The sequence below is a fragment of the Entelurus aequoreus genome, linkage group LG18 (genome assembly GCF_033978785.1).
Source record: "Entelurus aequoreus isolate RoL-2023_Sb linkage group LG18, RoL_Eaeq_v1.1, whole genome shotgun sequence".
NCBI classification, from domain to species: domain Eukaryota; kingdom Metazoa; phylum Chordata; class Actinopteri; order Syngnathiformes; family Syngnathidae; genus Entelurus; species Entelurus aequoreus.
In genome coordinates, this window is record NC_084748.1 from 5788478 (window position 1) to 5810934 (window position 22457).

Below are 22457 nucleotides of genomic sequence, written 5' to 3' on the forward strand. Positions count from 1 at the left end.
ACTGTCAGTAACTACAGTTGGTCGCTACATCTGTAAGTGCAAGTTACAACTCTACGATGCAAAGCCAAAGCCATTTATCAACAACACCCGGAAACGCCGCCGGCTTCGCTGGGCCCGAGCTCATCCAAGATGGACTGATGCAAAGTGGAAAAGTGTTCTGTGGTCTGACGAGTCCACATTTCGAATTGTTTTTGGAAACCATGGATGTTGTGTCTTCCGGACCAAAGAGGAAAACAACCATCCGGATTGTTCTAGGCGCAAAGTGTAAAAGGCAGCATGTGTGATGGTATGGGGGTGTATTAGTGCCCAAGACATGGGTAACTTACACATCTGTGAAGGCACCATTAATGCTGAAAGGTACATACAGCTTTTGGAGCAACATATGTTGCTATCCAAGCAACGTTACCATGGACGCCCCTGCTTATTTCAGCAAGACAATGCCAAGCCACGTGTTACATCAACGTGGCTTCATAGTAAAAGAGTGCGGGTACTAGACTGGCCTGCCTGTAGTCCAGACCTGTCTCCCGTTGAAAATGTGTGGCGCATTATGAAGCCTAAAATAGCACAACGGAGAACAACTTAAGCTGTACATCAAGCAAGAATGGGAAAGAATTCCACTTCAAAAATGTGTCTCCTCAGTTCCTACACCTTTACTGAGTGTTGTTAAAAGGAAAGGCCATGTAACACAGTGGTGAACATGCCCCTGTGACAACTTGTTTGCAATGTGTTGCTGCCATTCTTCTTGACTTGAAACATGTGCAGGTTGTTCAGCGGCAGTGACAGAAAAACTCCTGACAAGCTGCAGGAAAAAAGGTAAGCACTAAAGCGTCAACTTAGTGACTAAATCCCACACTGACCCTGACGTGACTTGAAGGAAAGCGTGAAAGAATCCGACGAGACACGTGGGAGGAGAAGGCAGACAAACAAGGGCGGTGCTTTACACAACATGACCACCAGAGAGCGCCAGAGAGTCGCCGTGGGACCACTTCCGGTTTGCTCATCGCCCCAAATCACTTTTATTCTACTTTGATTTTGACAAGCAATATGTAGCATTTTCATTCTTTGTCACTATTGTTCTTTATCTATGATGTCATAGCAAGGCTCTGTCATACTTTTATCATTTTTACCACAAGAAATACTTAATATAATCATCATAAACCAATCATTCATGGCCAAGGCAAAGATCCTCTATATGACAGGAGCGCTCTGCTGTTTTTAAGAATCCACTGTAAACTGTAGAGGATCTTTGACTGACAGATCTTTGAAAACCACAGCATGCTCTTGTCATAGACATAAGATCTTCTATATGACAGGAGCACTCTGCTGTTTTGAAAAACGACTACAACTAAAACACCGATCAAAGATCTTCTAGTTCTTTCTTTGACAAGAGCGATGTGCTGTTTTTAGGGATCGACTGCCAAAATGCCAGTCAAAGACCCTCTAGTATATGGCAGGAGCACTCTGTTGTTGTTTTGGGCCGTTTGCAAAAACAAAACAAAAAACAATCATCAAAGATCTTTTATTTGACAGAGTGCTCTGATGTTAGGGATCTGTAGAGGATATTTGCATTGTTGCAATAGATCCTTAAAATAGATGAGTGATCTATTTCTATAAATTAGATCCTCTATATGTCCGGAGCGCTCTGCAGTTCAAAGATCATCTCTTGGACAAGAGTGACGTGCTGTCTGCAAGGATCTACTGCAAAAATGCCAGTCAAAGATCCTCTACACGACAGGAGCACTCTGCAGTTATTTAGGGCCTTTTGCAAGAACAAATAAAACAACACTCATCAAAGATCCTCTATTTGACAAGAGCACTCTGCATTTTTTAAAGATCTGTAGTGGCTCTTCTATTGGCATTTTGGCTGTAGATTTTTAAAAACAGCAGCAGTGTGCTCTGCTGTTTTTAGGAACTATTGTCAAAATGCCAGTCAAAGATCCTCAATTTGACAATAGTGATGTGGTTGTGTTTAGGAATCTCCTGCAAAAACCCTAGCCAAAGATCCTCTATATGTCAGGAGGACTCTGCAGTTGTTAAGCAACTTTTGCAAAAAAAAAACAACACAAAAAATAATCATCAAAGATCCTCTATGACAGAAGTGCTATGCTATTTTTAAGGATCTGTAGAGGATCTTTGACTAGCATTATTGCAGTAGATCCTTAAAAAAAGCAGAGTGATATATTTCTATAAATTAGATCCTCTATATGACAGGAGCGCTCTGCAGTTCAAAGATCCTCTCTTTGATAAAAGTGGCGTGCTGTTTGCAAAGATCTACTGCAAAAATGCCAATCAAAGATCCTCTATAGGACATAGGCACTCTGCAGTTATTTAGGGCCTTTTGCGAGAACAAATAAAACAACATTCATCAAAGATCCTATACTTGATAGGAGCACTCGGCATGTTCAAGGATCTGTACAGGATCTTTGACTGGCATTTTGGCAGCAGTGTCCTCTGCTGTTTTAAGGATCTACTGCAATAATTCCAGTCAAAGATCCTCTCTTTGACAAGAGTGACGTGGTTATGTTTAGGAATCTCCTGCAAAAACCCTTGTCAAAGATCCTCTATATATCAGGAGGGCTCTACAGTTGTCAAGGACCTTTTGCAAAAAAAAATCATCAAAGATCCTCTATGCCAAGAGCCAGTCAAAGATCCTCTACAGTATATGACAGGAGCATTCTGCTGTTGTTTTGGGCCGTTTGCAAAAACAAAACAGAAAACAATCATCAAAGATCCTGTATTTGACAAAGTGCTCTGCTGTTAGGGAGCTGTAGAGGATCTTTGACTGGCCTTATTTCAGTAGATCCTTAAAAAAGCAATGTGATCTATTTCTATAAATTAGATCCTCTATACAACAGGAACGCGCTGCAGTTCAAAGATCCTCTCTTGGACAAGAGTGACGTGCTGTCTGCAAGGATCTACTGCAAAAATGCCAGTCAAAGATCCTCTACACGACAGGAGCACTCTGCAGTTATTTAGGGCCTTTTGCAAGAACAAATAAAACAACACTCATCAAAGATCCTCTATTTGACAAGAGAACTCTGCATTTTTTAAAAGATCTGTAGTGGATCTTCGATTGGCATTTTGGCTGTAGATCTTTAAAAACAGCAGCAGTGTGCTCTGCTGTTTTTTAGGAACTACTGCCAAAATGCCAGTCAAAGATCCTCAATTTGACAAGAGTGATGTGGTTATGTTTAGGAATCTCCTGCAAAAACCATAGCCAAAGATCCTCTATATGTCAGGAGGACTCTGCAGTTGTTAAGCAACTTTTGCAAAAAAAAAAAACCACAAAAAATAATCATCAAAGATCCTCTATGACAGAAGTGCTATGCTATTTTTAAGGAGCTGTAGAGGATCTTTGACTAGCATTATTGCAGTAGATCCTTAAAAAAGCAGAGTGATATATTTCTATGAATTAGATCCTCTATATGACAGGAGCGCTCTGCAGTTCAAAGATCCTCTCTTTGATAAAAGTGGCGTGCTGTTTGCAAAGATCTACTGCAAAAATGCCAATCAAAGATCCTCTATAGGACATAGGCACTCTGCAGTTATTTAGGGCCTTTTGCGAGAACAAATAAAACAACATTCATCAAAGATCCTGTACTTGATAGGAGCACTCGGCATGTTCAAGGATCTGTACAGGATCTTTGACTGGCATTTTGGCAGCAGTGTCCTCTGCTGTTTTAAGGATCTACTGCAAAAATTCCAGTCAAAGATCCTCTCTTTGACAAGAGTGATGTGGTTATGTTTAGGATTCTCCTGGAAAAACCCTGGTCAGAGATCCTCTATATGTCAGGAGGGCTCTGCAGTTGTCAAGGACCTTTTGCAAAAAAAAAATCATCAAAGATCCTCTATGCCAAGAGCGAGTCAAAGATCCTCTACAGTATATGACAGGAGCATTCTGCTGTTGTTTTGGGCCGTTTGCAAAAACAAAACACAAAACAATCATCAAAGATCCTGTATTTGACAAAGTGCTCTGCTGTTAGGGAGCTGTAGAGGATCTTTGACTGGCCTTATTTCAGTAGATCCTTAAAAAAGCAATGTGATCTATTTCTATAAATTAGATCCTCTATACAACAGGAACGCGCTGCAGTTCAAAGATCCTCTCTTGGACAAGAGTGACGTGCTGTCTGCAAGGATCTACTGCAAAAATGCCAGTCAAAGATCCTCTACACGACAGGAGCACTCTGCAGTTATTTAGGGCCTTTTGCAAGAACAAATAAAACAACACTCATCAAAGATCCTCTATTTGACAAGAGAACTCTGCATTTTTTAAAAGATCTGTAGTGGATCTTCGATTGGCATTTTGGCTGTAGATCTTTAAAAACAGCAGCAGTGTGCTCTGCTGTTTTTTAGGAACTACTGCCAAAATGCCAGTCAAAGATCCTCAATTTGACAAGAGTGATGTGGTTATGTTTAGGAATCTCCTGCAAAAACCATAGCCAAAGATCCTCTATATGTCAGGAGGACTCTGCAGTTGTTAAGCAACTTTTGCACAAAAAAAACAACACAAAAAATAATCATCAAAGATCCTCTATGACAGAAGTGCTATGCTATTTTTAAGGAGCTGTAGAGGATCTTTGACTAGCATTATTGCAGTAGATCCTTAAAAAAGCAGAGTGATATATTTCTATAAATTAGATCCTCTATATGACAGGAGCGCTCTGCAGTTCAAAGATCCTCTCTTAGACAAAAGTGGTGTGCTGTTTGCAAAGATCTACTGCAAAAATGCCAATCAAAGATCCTCTACAGGACAGAAGCACTCTGCAGTTATTTAGGGCCTTTTGCAAGAACAAATAAAACAACACTTATCAAAGATCCTCTACTTTGTAGGAGCACTCTGCATTTTTAAGGATCTGTACAGGATCTTTGACTGGCATTTTGGCAGCAGTGTCCTCTGCTGTTTTAAGGATCTACTGCAAAAATTCCAGTCAAAGATCCTCTCTTTGACAAGAGTGATGTGGTTATGTTTAGGAATCTCCTGCAAAAACCCTTGTCAAAGATCCTCTATATGTCAGGAGGGCTCTGCAGTTGTTAAGGACCTTTTGCAACAAAAAAAAAACAATCCAAAAAATAATCATCAAAGATCCTCTATGCCAAAAGCCAGTCAAAGATCCTCTACAGTATATGACAGGAGCACTCTGCTGTTGTTTTGGGCCGTTTGCAAAAACAAAACAAAAAACAATCATCAAAGATCCTGTATTTGACAGAGTGCTCTGCTGTTAGGGAGCTGTAGAGGATCTTTGACTGGCCTTATTGTAGTAGATTCTTAAAAAAGGATCTACAGCAAAAATGCCAATCAAAGATCCTCTACATGACATGAGCACTCTGCAGTTATTTAGGGCCTTTTGCAAGAACAAATAAAACAACACTCATCAAAGATCCTCTATTTGACAGGAGCACTCTGCATTTTTAAGGAGTTATAGAGGATCTTTGACTGACTTTTTGGCTGTAGATCTTTAAAAGCAGCAGCAGTGTGCTCTTCTGTTTTAAGGATCTACTGCATGAATGCCAGTCAAAGATCCTCTCTTTGACAAGAGTGATGTGGTTATGTTTAGGAATCTCCTGCAAAAACCCTCGCCAAAGATCCGCTATATGTCAGGAGGGCTCTGCAGTTGTTAAGGAACATTTGCAAAAAAAACAACCCCAAAAAATAATCATCAAAGATCCTCTATGACAGGAGCGCTCTGCTGTTTTTAAGGATCTTTAGAGGATCTTTGATTAGCATTATTGCAGTAGTTTCTTAAAAAAGCAGAGTGATCTATTTCTATGAATTAGATTCTCTATATAACAGGAGCGCTCTGCAGTTCAAATATCCTCTCTTTGACAGGAGTGGTGTGCTGTTAGCAAGGATCTACTGCAAAAATGCCAGTCAAAGATCCTCTCTTTGACAAGAGTGGTGTGGTTGTGTTTCTGAATCTCCTGCAAAACCCTAGCCAAAGATCCTCTATCTGTCAGGAGGGCTCTGCAGTTGCTAAGGAACTTTTGCAAAAAAATAAACCCAAAAAATAATCATCAAAGATCCTCTATGACAGGAGCGCTCTGCTGATTTTAAGGATCTTTAGAGGATCTTTGACTGGCCTTATTGCAGTAGATCCTTAAAAAAGCAGTGATCTATGTCTATAAGTTAGATCCTTTATATGACAGGAGTGCTCTGCAGTTCAAAGATCCTCTCTTCGACAAGAGTGGTGTGCTGTTTGCAGGGATCCACTGCAAAAATGCCAGTCAAAGATCCTCTCTTTGACAAGAGTGGTGTGGTTGTGTTTCTGAATCTCCTGCAAAACCCTCGCCAAAGATCCTCTATATGTCAGGAGGGCTCTGCAGTTAAGGACATTTTGCAAAAGAAACAACCCAAGAAACAATCATCAAAGATCCTCTATGACAGGAGCGCTCTGCTGTTTTTAAGGATCTTTAGAGGATCTTTGATTAGCATTATTGCAGTAGTTTCTTAAAAAAGCAGAGTGATCTATTTCTATAAATTAGATTCTCTATATAACAGGAGCGCTCTGCAGTTCAAATATCCTCTCTTTGACAAGAGTGGTGTGCTGTTAGCAAGGATCTACTGCAAAAATGCCAGTCAAAGATCCTCTCTTTGACAAGAGTGGCGTGGTTGTGTTTCCGAATCTCCTGCAAAACCCTCGCCAAAGATCCTCTATCTGTCAGGAGGGCTCTGCAGTTGCTAAGGAACTTTTGCAAAAAAATAAACCCAAAAAATAATCATCAAAGATCCTCTATGACAGGAGCGCTCTGCTGTTTTTAAGGATCTTTAGAGGATCTTTGACTGGCCTTATTGCAGTAGAACCTTAAAAAAGCAGTGATCTATGTCTATAAATTAGATCCTTTATATGACAGGAGTGCTCTGCAGTTCAAAGATCCTCTCTTTGACAAGAGTGGTGTGCTGTTTGCAGGGATCCACTGCAAAAATGCCAGTCAAAGATCCTCTCTTTGACAAGAGTGGTGTGGTTGTGTTTCTGAATCTCCTGCAAAACCATCGCCAAAGATCCTCTATATGTCAGGAGGGCTCTGTAGTTAAGGACATTTTGCAAAAGAAACAACCCAAGAAACAATCATCAAAGATCCTCTATGACAGGAGCGCTCTGCTGTTTTTAAGGATCTATAGACGATCTTTGACTGGCATTTTTGCAGGAGATCTGTAAAAACTGCAGAATGAACCGTAAACTAGATCCTGTATATGACAGGATCTATATGGCTGTTTTTAGGAACAAACACAACAAAAACACTGATCAAAGATCTTTTATTTGACAGGAGCGTGGTGGTCAGTAATATGTAGTGGAGGTCAGGGGTCAGAGGTCAACATAGAGGTCAGTGAGATGTTCCACCTTCACTTAGAGGAGCTTTGCTGCGCGCAATAAGCTTCTTATCGCGGCCGCGCACAGCACCTGCTGTCCCCGCGAAGACGCTCACATTCTCCCGCCGTCTTCGTCTTCTGCAGCCATGCTCCCCCCGGACGTCAGAGGAGGACACAAGCCCCGCCGCCGCGCCTCGGAGCCCGCCGCCGTCTCCTTGTCGCCGCCTCGCCGCCACAGGAGCCGCGACTTCCCGCTGGCCCTGAAGCGGCGGCGCTCGGGCCCCGCCCCGGAGCGCCGGGTCAACTGCGTGCTGGTCGGGGACGGCGCGGTGGGCAAGACCAGTCTGGTGGTCAGCTACACCACCAACGGTTACCCCACCGTGTACGTGCCCACCGCCTTCGACAACTTCACAGGTAAGACACCTGCACGTCGTGCGGAGCAACGAACCGCGGTGAAGTTGGTTTCACGAAGGGCGTTGGATATCCGCCTCCGCAGCTCCGGCGGGAGATCCCCCTCACTGTGCCCGGGCTGCTCTCTCATTTTGCGGGGAGCTTGCAGGAAAGGTGCCGCTGTCAACACTGGTGTCTGTTTAGGGACCGTCAACAAAGTGCTATTGTGTTGAAAATAATTTGTTAAAAAAATGAATATCTTCTAAATCAAAACACCAATTAATCCATAAAAAAAAGTCATATTATTAGCCCTGCTTCAGCATATCGTGCATGGACGTTTATTTTATAATTGTATCATTTATTCAATTTTATTTATTTTATATAACAAATATTTTTTAAATCGATTCCAGGTCATGTGACCTAAACACTTAATTCCGCTTGATATTATTAGTTCTAGCTTTGTATTATCTTGCACACCTTCTTATTTTCGATTTTTTGAGTTACAAAAGGTTTTTATGCATTTTTCAAATATTAAAAATCATGTCTTGTTTTCATTAGCTTCCAGGTCATGTGACCTAAAAACTTAAACTTGAAAAACCATTAAAAAGTAAAGCTTGCCTTGTAATGTCATGCACACCTTTTTATTTTCAAATGTGACTTTTATATAGGATATTTTTAAAATTTGATATTAAAAATTGTGTTTTCTTTTCAATAGCTCCCAGGTCATGTGACCTAAAATTTAATTCTACGTGAGCTACCTTCATAGTATCATGCGCACCTTTTTAAGTTCAGATTTGACTTTAATATGATTTTGTATATTTTTTAAACATAAAACTCATGTTTTTTAAAATAGCTCCCAGTGTCAGGGACACCTTTTTATTTTAAAATTTGAATTTAATAACATTTTATAAGAAATTTAATAGCAAAAAAAATCACGACATTTTTTCAACCGCTTCTTGGTAATATGATGTGACTTTATTCCAGTTTCTACTTTTTGTTTTCGTTTGCTTTGACCTACTTTTTTTGTCACCGTCCCTTAAGCACATTAATATATATATATATATATATATATATATATATATATATATATATATATATATATATATATATATATATATATGTTACACAGCTCGAAAGATGGGCCAACTCTTTCGTTGTGCGACACATTTATTTTTCAGGATCAAGCTGCAAAACAATTAACACAGCGTTACAACCGGAGCTTGATGCATATGCTTCTTTTCATACCACGTACTGACAGACTTCTTCTACAAAATACAATGTCTGGAGTTGAACAATTTTACAAATATTCCAAAAATATATTTATGTATACACATACACATACATATATATATACACAAAAACCCTTTTTACTATTTCTATCTACCTTAGAATCATGCTCTTAATCACCGTTTAATAATATATGTATTGTATTTATATGTATTCATTATATGTATTTATTGTATTTATTTGTGTCATCTTATCATTACCTGTACCTAATCTACTGTCCTATGTGCGACTGTAAATCTACTGCCTTAGCACACACTAACTGTAATTTAGCTTTGACACACCTATCTGGTGTGCTTATGATCAATACAACACTCAAAAGTTCGTTTAGCATGTCCTTGTAACATAAATGGCATTTAACATTTTATTTTCAAGTATCTCTGAGGAGTTATGTTTTGAACTTACTCTTAAACTAAAGCTAACTGTATTTTGCCTCGTCACCGTGGTTACCCTCGGACCAACGTCCGCCATCTTAGAAAATACCCTGAATGTGACTCGAATTTAACTCATAACATTCACAAAACAGACATTAGCTTAACATTGCTTACTCTAAAAGGTACAGAATAAATTCTACTACTGCGTGTATGTGTTATATGCAAACCAGCTTACCTGCAAAACAATTAACACAGCGTTACAACCGGAGCTTGATGCATATGCTTCTTTTCATACCACGTACTGACAGACTTCTTCTACGGCGCCAGCTACTGATACCAACGGCACCACGCGCCCTCTGCTGGTGTAACTGAATATCGCATGCTGCATAGAAATACATAGAAAACCTTGACATCACAAAAAATTAGTCTATAAACAGTATTTAAATCGAGTTTTCTGACCTTAAAGAGTTTTTAATGGGGGGGCAACTATTTTAGTCAAATTAAATCACTTAGTGCCACACTCTCCCCCACAAAATTAAATGTCTCCTGACATTTCTGTTACTTAGTCCGTAACCTAAGCACCCTTGGACAGCCCAGGGTCTCCAAAAAGTTTTACTCTCAATAACCTGAGTCTTTACCTTACAACCCCTCTGTACCCAAGTCGGCTGACCTAAAGTGTTGTAACTCAGTACCATAGGTGGTTGTCTCTGTCGCTGAGGTCGCTGGTTCATAGTCTTAATCTCACCTTCATCGACGACTGAGACATCAGTGTTGGACTCACCACGTGCTAGACTGTCTTGTTCGGGATCCGAATCATTTTCTTCAGTCTCTGGTGGAATGTCCTCTTCACTTAGTAGTGGCAAATCCTCTTCGCTCTGTAGTGGCAAATCCTCTTCAGGTTGCACTGGGTCCTGATGAGGCTGGAAGGGCTCCGCCAGTGGGTTGAGTGAAGTCTGCTGCCGCCTTCTTGGACCAGGCCGAAGGTACCACCGGTAGGTTCCATTGTAGTCATCGTCGGATGTGTCACCGTTGTCTGGCGGCTGCTGCTGCTGCTGTCTGCGTTGAAGTCTGGACGTCCTCTTTGCTGCTGGTGGAGTAGTTGCTGGGGGCTTCTCGCAGGGCAGAAAGTCGCACGGGAGCAGAAGATTTCTGTGCACTACTTTGTCTCTTCCTTTTCCGTTTTCAGGAGTTATCTGATACACTGGACTATCTTCTGCTTTTCTCTCTTTTACTTTGTAAACTTGCTCTTCCCAATAGGACTGGATCTTTGCGGGACCACCCCTGGGAGTGAGATTCCGAAGGAGAACTCTATCGCCCGGCTTGAGGTCTCTGCCTTTAACTCTTTTGTCATAGTGAGCTTTTCCTCGAGCCGCTTCTTTGTCAGCTGTTTTTGCTGCTATAGCGTAGGCCTCTTGCATTCTTTTCTTCCAACTGTTTACATAATCGTCGTAATCTACATGGGACTTCTCTTTCTTTATGTCGAACAAGAGGTCAATTGGCAATCGGGGGGCACGACCAAAGACGAGGTAGTACGGAGCGTAGCCTGTCGCTTCACTTTTCGTGCAGTTGAATGCGTGGACAACTTTAGCTAACGACTCTTTCCAATTGTCTTTCTCTTTGTCTTCCAGGGTACGCAACATGGACAACAGGGTGCGATTGAATCTCTCGACCTGTCCGTTACCCTGTGGGTGGTACGGTGTCGTGTGTGAGCCCTGGATGCCTGACAGTTCTTTGAGCCTTGCCATTAACTTGTTCTCAAACTCTTTACCCATGTCATGGTGTATTCTTGTCGGAAACCCGAACTTGAGTGCGAAGTCGTTAAACAGCTTGTCCGCAACTGTTTTGGCTGTTTTGTTCCTCGTAGCGTAGGCTTGAGCAAACCTCGTAAAGTGATCCATAACTACCAAAATGTATTCATAGCCGTTTTTGCACTTTTCCAAGTGAAGGAAGTCTATGGACACGAGTTGGAATGGGTATGTAGTATGGATCGTGGTCAGAGGTGCTCGAGTCTGCTTACTTGGCTTTTTCTTCTTCAAACACTCGCATTCTTCGGTGACAAAATGCTCCACTTCTTTACTCATTTGTGGCCAGTAGAACCTCTCTCTTATCAAGTCGAGCGTCCTTTCCACCCCTAAGTGGCCCATCTCCTGGTGCAGCTCTTTGAAAACCAGGGGACGATAAGCTTTAGGGATCAACAGCTGCTCTCTGTGGACAGTGCGGCGACGCAGGACACCATCTGGATCAATGTGAATCTTTAGCCATTGCTTGAGCAGTGCAGCGACAGCAGGATGTTCGGACTTTGCTTCAGCTCTACTCGGCCTTTTGTTCTGTGTCTTAAACCAGATGACTCTTTCCAGGATCTCGTCTTCTTCCTGTGCTTTGCGGATCTGGTCTGGAGTGAAAGGCTGGTTCGTGTCAGAGTCTTTGATCAACTTTAGGGCACTGACCTGGATCACACCAACGCCTTTGCAAGGGTCATATTGCTCAACTTTCACAGACTCCATCGATGCACTTATTGCTTCTTGATTGACTTCGGCTGTGCAGGTGTTCATGTAGTTTTCAATGTCCAATGGCATCCGCGACAGTCCGTCAGCATCAGCGTTGGTTTTGCCTGGACGATAGCGAATGGTGAAGTTGTAATCGGCCAGCTCCGCGACCCATCTGTGACCTGTGGCATTGAGTTTTGCCGTTGTGAGCACATATGTTAACGGGTTATTATCTGTGTACACGACGAACGATGAAGCATGGTACAGATAATCTCGGAAGCGTTCACAGATGGCCCACTTCATTGCCAGGAACTCAAGCTTGCCAGAGTGCAGGTTGTAGTTCTTCTCTGCTGGACTTAGGGTGCGGGAGCCAAACGCTATCACTCTCATCTTTCCTTGCTGCCGCTGATATAACACAGCACCCAAGCCGACTTGCGAAGCATCACAGTGTAACACGAATGGTTGGGTGAAATCAGCATACCCGAGGACTGGAGGCGCTGTGAGTGCATCGACGAGCTGGTTCAATACTTCTTGGTGGATACTGGTCCATTGTATGGGCGTGCGTGAAGGCATGTGGCCTTTGTTCTTCTTGACCCCCTTTTTGAACTTTTCTGCAGGAGCTGTAGTGGTTTTCTCAGGAGCTGGGGGACTGAGCAGGCTGTACAGCGGGTGGGCCACACGAGAGAAGTTGGGTATGAAGGGCCTGTAATAAGAGAGAAAGCCAAGCATTTGACGTACCTCCCCAACAGTTGCAGGTCTTTTTTCTTTTAGGGCCCTCACTGGCGCCATCTCTGCCGGATCCATGGTATAGCCTTCTCCTGTCACCAGCTTTCCCAGAAACTTAACACTACTCCTAAAAAGTTCACATTTCTTTGGCGTCAACTTTACACCGTGCTCTTTGTATCGCTGGAGGACAAGACGGATGTGTTCAACGTGGTCTTCAAAGCTGCTGCTATGCACAAGGTTGTCGTCCAGGTATGGGAGGCAAATATTGTCTCTGAGGCCAGCCAAGCAATTCTCCATACTTCTCTGGAACTCTGCGGGTGCGGAGCTCAGGCCAAAGGGAATGCGCACCCATTCATATAATCCCCAAGGTGTGATGAAGGCTGTCAGCGGCCGGCTTTCTTTATCAAGGAAACCCTGGTGGTACGCTTTTCCCTGATCTAACACTGAAAACCAGGAGCTTCCACCCAGCGTATCCAACATGTCTTGAATCCTTGGTATTGGATGACGGTCTGGAACTGACTTGCGATTAAGCTCTCTGAAATCACAACAGAGACGGAGGCCCCCATCTTTCTTACGAACACACACGACAGGCGACGAGTAGGGGGACCGTGAGGGTGTGGTCCAACCTTTGTTGAGCAGATCTTGCAAGTACTCTTTGACTTCATTGTGAAGGGGTTTTGGGACAGACATGTAGGTCTTTTGCACTGGGCTGGTGTCACTTAGGGTGATGTGCATCTTGAGTGATGGTATGCAGCCTACATCGTCGTTGTCAAATGCAAATGCCTCACATTCCTCCCTCAACATTCTCCTTGCCGCTGCTTGTTGATCCTGTGTTAAGTGTTGGAGGCTCACAGGCGGATCCCACGACTTTGGTCTGTGTGTGTGTTGATTCTCGGACGGCTCTGTGTGGTTTCGCGTGTTTGTCTTAAACTTTGTGCTGCTTTTGTCTTCTTTTGTCAGTTTGTTTACTTTTGTTTGAATGTCTGCAGAATAAACTGTCTTCACTGATTCAAGATGCCCAATAACTTTACGACTTTGCAAGTAGATGGTGTGGTCTGTGGTATTGGTCACTGGGATGGGCACGTACGGCAATTTTCTGTGTGAGATTTTTACCAGTATCTCGTTGTAGACGATGCCCTCTGGTGGCGGATCAGATGTGTCAGGCGAGAACAACATGTCTTGGCCCCTGACTTGTTGACTAACATGTGCCCGCATGTGAACTACTGTGACCTTCTTAGCTGGCAATGTCACTGTTTTTACACCAATACGCACCACACCAATGTCTGACTCTTCGTTGCTGTTCTGCACTAGCTTGACGACGTTGTGAGCAGTTCTGACAGTTATTTCAAAAGCTTTACTCACTTTGTGGGCAAGCTGCTTTCTCCCCCCTTTAGTTTTGCCTTCATTGTTGTTGACAATGGCCTCGATCACATTGTAGCCAATGATGGGGTCACTGGCCACTGCTGGGTCACTGCAAACTAGTATTGGCACTTGAAACTCACTTTTGGATGAATCACTGTCGAGCCGAAATCGGACTTCAATCCAGCCAGTGTAGGGAATGGGCGTGTCATTAGCAGCATAAATTGTGAGTGTCTCATTTTCTAACAGTTCAGCTATCGGCCGGACGACTGTGTGGGGAAGATGCTGTTGTCGCCAGTTTTCATTAACTATGCTCGACTGGGCCCCTGTGTCCCACAAAACTTTGACTGGATGATTGTCCATTACACAGTTCACTGTACATCGGTTTCCCACAAGGCTGACTAACTGTGACTTGCGTTGAGGGGGTAAATAGTGAACTTCGCTTACACTGGCCTTGGCTGTAGGTTGTGGGGGGGCTGGTTCCGGATTTGGGAGCTCACCTTGGGACGATTGGCTTTGGACTACTGCTGGTCCCATCTCAGTAGTCCCTCCCCGTTTCCCGACTGTCTCAGAGCTCGGCATCCCCGAGAGAAGTGACCCTCACGCCCACATTTGAAGCAGTGTGAACAGTTATCTCCTGTTCCCTCTCCTCTACACTTTGTACAGCCCTTTTCTCTCTGCTTTGGTCCACTTGCCCGGGGACTGGTCTCCATCAAGGCCATAAACATTACCTTCATTTCTTTACGCAACTCTTCAATGATTTGTTGTGTATCAGCGCTTTCACTTTTAGTCTCTTTACTTTTCACAGCTTTCACGGCCACTGCAGTCTGGGCTTCCCTGGGCTTTGCAGGGCTCTGGACAGGTGCAGGGACTGCCTGGCATTCTGTTTGGAGCTCTTGCACTTTGGGAATCTTGGTTGCAGCTGACCTTTTACGTTTCTCAAGTCTTTCACTTTCCAGCTTTGACGCTTCAGTTACTCTTTCGATCAATTCTTCATCTGTTGTGCTCACATCACTGAGGAGGGGCATTAACTGATACTTAACGGAATCGCTGAGCAGCCCTGTTTCAATGGAACGTAAAAACTTGCGCTGGATTGTGCGTCGGCTGTAAAGTTCATCAGTTTCCTCATTAGCGACTTTCCACAACAGTTTCTCTTTCAGTTCAATGGCATGAAAAACAAAGTTCAGGACGGTCTCTCTGGGCTCTTGGGAGATATTGAGGAGCTGGTGGTATAGCTCAGTGGGGCTGTCTACCTTGTAGTGTCCCTTTAATATGGTGAACAGCTTATTGAGGGTCAGTTCACGTTTTATTTCCAGCATATCTCTGAGGGGCAGGCCTGGACTAATAGCCCTGATTACTGCTTCGATTATTTCAGTCTCTGAATGTCCTTTTTCAGTCCCCACCCCAATTTGACGCACAAGACTGAGGTAGGATAGCTTATCCCTCTGTCCAGGTTCACCTATCTGCCCACAGATCTTGAACTCCCTTCTCAAAGTTACCTCTTGCAGAGAATGTTTTTGCTCTGGTCGAACTCTGAGGGGAGAAGGTGTACTTTTGGGGGAAGTGTCATGCTTAAACAGTTTTTCTGATCCTTTCTTTGACAATAGTTCACCGTTTAATTTATTTATATATTTACTTAACTCTATATAACATTGTTCAACTTGTTCTTCTTGTTCACTTTCCTCAATCTCATCAAACGCGCCTTCTGCCATATTGATGAGCGCCCTTCTTGACTTGCTGCGAGACTCTCCGCTGTCCAGGCCGGAACATTTCAGTCGCCCGCAGACATCCACGAGAAGCTCTTCCTCCAGCTGCCACAAGGCTGCACTCAGTTCATCACGCAGTGGCTGTACTTTTTCCATGTTTAATAGAAGAATAAGGTTCGTCTCTTGGGAAGGAGGGTCGATGGTGGTGGTGTTGACTCACTGGTGCCCCCTCCTGGCTGGCTCGCCAAAATATGTTACACAGCTCGAAAGATGGGCCAACTCTTTCGTTGTGCGACACATTTATTTTTCAGGATCAAGCTGCAAAACAATTAACACAGCGTTACAACCGGAGCTTGATGCATATGCTTCTTTTCATACCACGTACTGACAGACTTCTTCTACAAAATACAATGTCTGGAGTTGAACAATTTTACAAATATTCCAAAAATATATTTATGTATACACATACACATACATATATATATACACAAAAACCCTTTTTACTATTTCTATCTACCTTAGAATCATGCTCTTAATCACCGTTTAATAATATATGTATTGTATTTATATGTATTCATTATATGTATTTATTGTATTTATTTGTGTCATCTTATCATTACCTGTACCTAATCTACTGTCCTATGTGCGACTGTAAATCTACTGCCTTAGCACACACTAACTGTAATTTAGCTTTGACACACCTATCTGGTGTGCTTATGATCAATACAACACTCAAAAGTTCGTTTAGCATGTCCTTGTAACATAAATGGCATTTAACATTTTATTTTCAAGTATCTCTGAGGAGTTATGTTTTGAACTTACTCTTAAACTAAAGCTAACTGTATTTTGCCTCGTCACCGTGGTTACCCTCGGACCAACGTCCGCCATCTTAGAAAATACCCTGAATGTGACTCGAATTTAACTCATAACATTCACAAAACAGACATTAGCTTAACATTGCTTACTCTAAAAGGTACAGAATAAATTCTACTACTGCGTGTATGTGTTATATGCAAACCAGCTTACCTGCAAAACAATTAACACAGCGTTACAACCGGAGCTTGATGCATATGCTTCTTTTCATACCACGTACTGACAGACTTCTTCTACGGCGCCAGCTACTGATACCAACGGCACCACGCGCCCTCTGCTGGTGTAACTGAATATCGCATGCTGCATAGAAATACATAGAAAACCTTGACATCACAAAAAATTAGTCTATAAACAGTATTTAAATCGAGTTTTCTGACCTTAAAGAGTTTTTAATGGGGGGGCAACTATTTTAGTCAAATTAAATCACTTAGTGCCACATATATATATATATATATATATATATATATATATATGTCTTCATTGGATTATCCAAAAAAAATAAAAAATAGTGCTCGATACCGTGGTAGAGCGTAATATGTATGTGTGGGAAAAAATCACAAGACTATTTCATCTCTGCAGGCCTGTTTCATGAGGGTTTCCTCAATCATCAGGAGATGACTGAGGAAACCCTCATGAAACAGGCCTGTAGAGATGAAATAGTCTTGTGATTTTTTCCCACATATACATATATATATATATATATATATATATATATATATATATATATATATGTATATATATATATATATATATACATATATATATATATATATATACATATATATATATATATACAAACAATTTAAAGTGGAACAATAACACAATTATTTAAGCTTGATCAACTGTCACAATATCATTGCAATTTTAAACTTAAAATGCAATCTTGTACCAACACAAGCTTTTAATGACATTTTATAAAACCATATTCATTTTTTAAATATGAAAAAAAAGTTGTGCATTCCACTGCGAGGCCAGCACCACTAATATCAAGTAGAAGTAAGTTCATACGTCACATTGAAGCTATTGAAAAACAGCCATCATTTTTCATATAGATTTTTAAAAAATAACATCCTATTAAAGTCCATTTTAGGAGCTAAAAAGGTATGCATAATGCTAAAAGGCTAGCACTACTAACGTCAAGTGGATTTCAGTTTCGAGGTCACATGACCTGTCCTAGAAGCTATTGAAACGAAACCATGAGTTTTAATATTAAAAATGTACATACAATTCTATGAGAGTCAATTTTGAAAATAAAAATGTGTGCATGATGTTACAAGGCTGGCATTGTTTGGTCACATAACCTGGAAACTATTGAAAATAAATCATATGAAACTCAAATTTGAAAATAGAAAGTTTTGATTTACACAAAAAGGCTATCACTACTAATATTAAGTTGAATTAAGTTTCTAAGTCACATGGCCTAAAATATGTTGAAAAAAAACAACATTATTTTTTTTAAATTAAAGCTATAAATTCAATAAAGATATAAATTATATTAAATATGTAATATAAAATCCTTTGAATGTTAATATCAGAGAATAATGGCTGTGCACAATATTATCAAGTAGGAATAATTGTATGACTTCGTTATAGAATGTCTGGTGCTTTGATTTATAAGATATACACTTTTTTTTAACAAACTCTTTTCAACACAATAGTAATTTATTGACGGTCCCTAAGTGAATACGCCCAGCATTGAGACCGGCATTTCTCCTGCGAGCTCCCCGAAATATGAGGGGGCAGTCCGGGCACAATGAGGTTGTGCTGCCGCTGAAGCTACGGAAGCGAATATTGCGGTTGGCAACGAGACTTTATCACTTTGAAATTATTCACTGTTTGTGCAGCTACACTATTATCTTGTGCATAATAATACTAATAATAACGACCCCGAAGGGAATAAGCGGTAGAAAATGGATGGATGGATGGATGGATAACAGTAATAATAATAATAGTAGTAATAATTTTAATAGTAGTAGTAATAATAATATTGATAGTAGTCATAATGATAGTAATAGCAATCAAAATAGTAATAATAATGGTAGTAATAATAATGATAGTAATAATAATACTAATAATAGTAGTCATAGTAGTAGTAATGATTATAGAATTAACAATAGCAGTCGTAGTAATAATAGTAATTTTAGTAGTAGTTGTAATAATAATGATAATAATGTGGTAGTAATAATAATAATATAACAATAAGAATTTCTTACCAGCATGATAATGGTAATAGTAATAATAGTAGTAATAGTATGCATTGTGATGAAAATACTACTACTAGTAGTAATTAAATTGTAGTAATAATAACATTAGTAATAACAATAAAGGGAATTGTTGTTAGAAATACAGAAAGTGTGTGAATGTCTATCTGTGTTGGCCCTGCCATGAGGGCGACACTCGTCCAGGGTGTACCCCGCCTTCCGCCTAAGTGCAGCTGGGATAGGCTCCAGCCACCCCCCGACCCCCACGAACCCCGAGAGGGGCAAGCGGTAGAAAATGGATGGATGGAAAAACGCCCGTACAGAATTTTCCGTTGTGTCTCCTCAGTGGTGGTGGCGGTGGACGGGACGCCGGTCAGGCTGCAACTTTGCGACACGGCTGGACAGGTGAGACATGAGCAGGTGTACATGTATGTGCGCTTCACCTGCAGGATGTACTCTTATATATATATATATATATATATATATATATATATATATATATATATATATATATATATATATATATATATATATATATATATATATATATATATATATATATATATATATATATATATATATATATATATATGTGTGTGTATACATATATACATACATACTGTATATATATACAGATCTACATATATACATACATATGGTATATGTATACATATATACATATGTGTATATATCTCTATAAATATAATGTATACATATATACATACATATATGTATGTATATACATATATATATATATATATATATATATATATATATATATATATATATATATATATATATATATATATATATATATATATATATATATATATATATATGTATATATATATATATATATATATATATATATATATATATATATATAAAACATGCCATTTTGTGTAATATATTATGTTTTTTCTGTCTGTGTGCCTTCTAGAAATGGGGAGTTGATGACGGAGCGATCAATGTAAGTGATCAGTTATTCCCCCTTAGACTTGATTACCTCCTCCAGGGTGTGACAAAAACTACTTTGCTCTTTTAGATGATTCCGTTCTCTTTAAAATTGTCCAGAATCCAAACATTGAAGATGTCATCAATGACTGAAAATCAGAAGCTGTAGAAACAACAAGTTGAATCCAGTTTGGATCCAGTTCGGATCCAGTTTGTCATCAATGTAAACAGAGTCAGACGTAGCATTTCATCGCTAGGCTGCTCTTATCCAAGATGGTGGTTGGGCTCTAACGATCCTGACGCAGTCTGTCTTCCGGGTTTCAGGACGAGCTGGATCGTCTCCGTCCTCTCTGCTACAAAAACGCTGACGTCTTCCTGCTGTGCTACAGCGTGGTCCGACCCGATTCCTTCCGCAACCTGACCCACAGGTGGGTGCCCGAGATCCGCCAGCACTGTCCCGGCGCGCCGCTGGTCCTCGTGGGGACCCAACTGGACCTGCGGGAGGACGTCCAGGTACTCATACAACTGGCTCAGAACCGGGAGCGACCGGTGGGCTTGGAGGAAGGCCGGCAGCTGGCCCAGGAGCTGGGCGCCGCGGGCTTCGCCGAGTGCTCGGCCCTGACCCAGAAGAACCTCAAGGAGGCGTTCGACTCAGCCATTTTCGCCAGCGTCCGTCAGACACAAGATGGCGGCGGCGGCGGCGGCGGTGGCAGCGGGGGCGACGTGCGGCCGCAGAAACTCACCTTGAAGAGGAAGACCCCAGACAAGATCAAGAAGCTGTCAGAGACATGGTGGAGGAAGATCCAATGTCTGGTCGGAGAACACAACTGTGATCAGCTGACTGCTTGACCCGCTCATGTGTCTTTTCCACACACGACTCTCTTCAGGCCTCTGATTGGCTGACATGGTCCTAGCACTAGTGATCAAGGCACCACCCGTTACTTTGGCAGGCACCTGACGGCCTGTTTTCATGTGGACGTGTTTGACTCCTGCCGAAAATAAAAAGTACAAACCCTAAACGTGAAACTCCTTAAATGTTGCAAAAGGGACTTTTGACTGATGTTCTGGAGGTAATTAGTGTTCATGAACAATATAAATCATCTCCTTCGCTGGTTTGCTCCACTTTTGAGAGAAGAGGAGCTCAAACCCTCGCTCTTCAAAACTTCTTCCGGCACGGACACAACGCTTCTGACCCGCCCCTAGCCAGATATTGTGTATGCACACAGCTTTGTAAAAAAACAGGCTTCACTACACATTTTAAAATAAAGGCTGGGGCGGCACATTCTTCACAGTGCATGGCGGCCTCGGGTGTTCTCAGTTCTGGTGCTCTTTGCGTTGACGCTTGACGACTCGAAACAAGTACTACAGCTGTGCCTCGTCTTTGTTGAGTACCAGGCTGAACTGCTGCATGAGAGCGATTCCTCGCCTCGCGTGATCGTTGTCTGCGCTCTACCAGGTAGTTGGGTCTGACTCCAAGAAAGACGTGTCAATCGCAAGTCGTTCGAAGAGAAGCTTGCCGGATGTCTTGCAGAAGTCTGTTTCAGTTTTCTGCTCCAGCTCTTTGGCGTAGAGGTCGAGGACGATCCGCCCGAGCTGGTGTCAAGTGTCCTTAACCTTCTCGATGGCCGTCGCCATTCACGTCTTCATCTCTAAGGGGGACGTGATCGTCAAAGAAGGCGGATGCAGCCAAGTGTTCACTGAGGTACCAGAGATTGCACCCAGGCTCTTGTCTACCCCAGTCGTGCTGCCATGTTGGACCAGAAAGAGGTCTCACCCCTCCTGAAGTACAATGAGAGCTATGGCATTGTCATGAGCCACCTCAGGAAGGTCCCCTTTCGGTGAATTTTAGCCTGGCTGCTTCAGCTGTCGGTTTTCCCACACCTGGGACACAGTCCTGAAGAGGTTGGACTGCAGATGTCAGCATGCTACTATGAGCAGGAAGACAGCGCCAAAAACTGTTTAAATCAGCTGACCAGCAGACACGTCACAGCAACATCACGTGACAACCTCTGAGGAAGGCAACAGTTGTGGCTGAAACCGTCAGGTACAGAAATAAACAGGTCTGGCTATAAGAATAACAACATTGCATAATTTTTGAAGACCTAATGAACCTCTTTGCATTATCGGTCCTGACCGTTTTCGGCTGCGTTGCGGAGTCCGCCACTTGCTGTAAACGGCCCGCATGTCATGGTTAGGATTCTTGCTTTGGCCCAGACCAAACCGGCGAAGGACTCCACCAATCGTAGATGACCTAATTCCTTTCGCTGCCGGCATGGCCAATGAGCCATATCTGAGTTTTAGAACGTAAAGTTCTTGCGGTAAGCCGTCCTGAGATGATCACCTGTCCCTTGCACAAGATAGGCAGACTGGCTGAATTGAGGCGCCGCGCCAATCCACTGGCGGCCGAGACATGATCTGACGTGCAGTCACACCACGTATGCAGAAGGGCAACCACTTGATGGACGCAACACAAAACATTTCTGTCGAAACATGCTCCGACAAACACACGCTCTGTTAGGTTCAGACAGTCCAGGCCCAGCAAGAAGGAATAAACTCTGACTCGCTCAATCATGTTCTGGCAGGCGCTGGCCGGTATGGCAATGTTTATATACCTACGCATACAAATTGCGACAGGAATGGTCGATGCAGAACCCCTAGATATTCTTCTACTTGGTCGAAACTTTGTTTTTAAGAGTTTCTTGTCTAACCTAACATGCTTAAGGGCGGTTCAAAAAGATAACATTTTTGACTACCTCTCAATGAAATGGACAAGACATTCTCGACCAGAAGCTCAGGTT

The 22457-nt window shown here is 42.1% G+C and overlaps 1 protein-coding gene across 1 annotated transcript; it reads left to right on the forward strand.

The window, feature by feature from the left end:
- Positions 1-7341: 7341 nt before the first annotated feature.
- On the forward strand, positions 7342-21136 carry LOC133633726 (rho-related GTP-binding protein RhoU-like). The gene is made up of 4 exons (XM_062026380.1): positions 7342-7720; positions 19052-19110; positions 19646-19675; positions 19984-21136. The coding sequence occupies exons 1-4, from the start codon at positions 7453-7455 to the stop codon at positions 20506-20508; spliced, it is 882 nt and encodes a 293-aa protein (XP_061882364.1). The 5' UTR covers positions 7342-7452; the 3' UTR covers positions 20509-21136.
- The last annotated feature ends 1321 nt before the right edge of the window (positions 21137-22457 follow it).